General features: G+C 32.3%; 1 protein-coding gene across 1 annotated transcript in view; it reads right to left on the bottom strand.

The window, feature by feature from the left end:
- The window catches only part of LDHC (lactate dehydrogenase C), a 62,284-nt gene that overhangs the window by 20,316 nt on the left and 40,816 nt on the right, over positions 1-1,152 (bottom strand). The window contains exon 4 of the mRNA XM_006892072.1: positions 537-654. Within this exon, the coding sequence (XP_006892134.1) occupies positions 537-654 (118 nt within the window). The remainder of the gene's footprint in view (positions 1-536; positions 655-1,152) is intronic.

A 1,152-nucleotide genomic window follows, 5' to 3' on the forward strand; every position in this document is an offset into this window, starting at 1 on the left:
TCAATCTGGAAGCTCCTCCAAACACTGTCCATGATGGGCAGTCATTATGGTATTTGACACTCTGGCACAGTGTTCAGCATCACAGTAACTCCAAACTATTCCATACAACAAATAAGACAAATGGATGCTGTACCACTTAAAAGAATGTTCATGGAAACATTAATCAATTTGGTCTCCCTATGAAACTTTTAAGACACGCCTAGCAAATGCTATTGACTATGATAAACCCAGTAGACCCTCCTTGGTCCTTGCTTGCTAAAAACTGGCAAAAGTCCAGCTGGCTGACACTCACTTGTGGAGGGGGGGGGAAACCAATAACACAATCCAAACATAAAACAACACAAACCAAAACTTTCCTTAGGTGACCCCCATCAAGAAACCAACTTCTAGAGTGGAACCACTGCACAGAAGCCTCCAGGCCAGCCACAGACAAAGATTAATCACATAAATTTTATTTGTAAAATCTATTCTTAGGACTTACTAGGAAATTATTAAGAATTTTTAAAACTTTTTAAAAAGTAATTAAGTATTGTTACCTTTCAACAACTTGTCTATGGACATTCTTCCACTGTTCTTTGTCTGAATCACTTCCTAAGTTAGGGTTCAGGCTTTTCAGAGGAACACCAGCAACGTTCACCCCACTCCATAAAGGAACTAAAAAAGAAATATATATCAGAATCAATTATTCATTCTAGTATCCCAGCAGTTATTTTAGTTAAGTGATCTCTTTTGTAAATCTAGGTTACACCATACATAAAATTAAGTTTCAAATACACAAAAGAGGGAAATATAAGCAATAAAATTATAAAGTGCTAGAAACATATAAAGTAGGATGTATTTATAACTATGTGGTTAAAAAGGCAACTTTTTAGTACTGAAAATTATTTATTAATGTAAAAAACTAACTCATGATGGAATTGCTATAGAAGAACCTCTATTTTTAAATTTTTTCTTTTTTGATTTATTTGCATACAATAATTCATTCACATTGTATTTCATTCATGTACATTTTGCTTTATACAATCCTTCATTTATATTATGTTTTATACACTCATTCATATACATTGTATTACACAGAATTAATTACTACTGATCGGTGCCTATTTCTTTTTACTTTTTTAATCTATGCCTATATTTTTAAAATTAAAATTT

The sequence above is a fragment of the Elephantulus edwardii genome, unplaced genomic scaffold (assembly GCF_000299155.1).
Source record: "Elephantulus edwardii isolate Elephantulus edwardi_28Jun2011 unplaced genomic scaffold, EleEdw1.0 scaffold00109, whole genome shotgun sequence".
In the NCBI taxonomy this organism is placed as follows: Eukaryota; Metazoa; Chordata; class Mammalia; order Macroscelidea; family Macroscelididae; genus Elephantulus; species Elephantulus edwardii.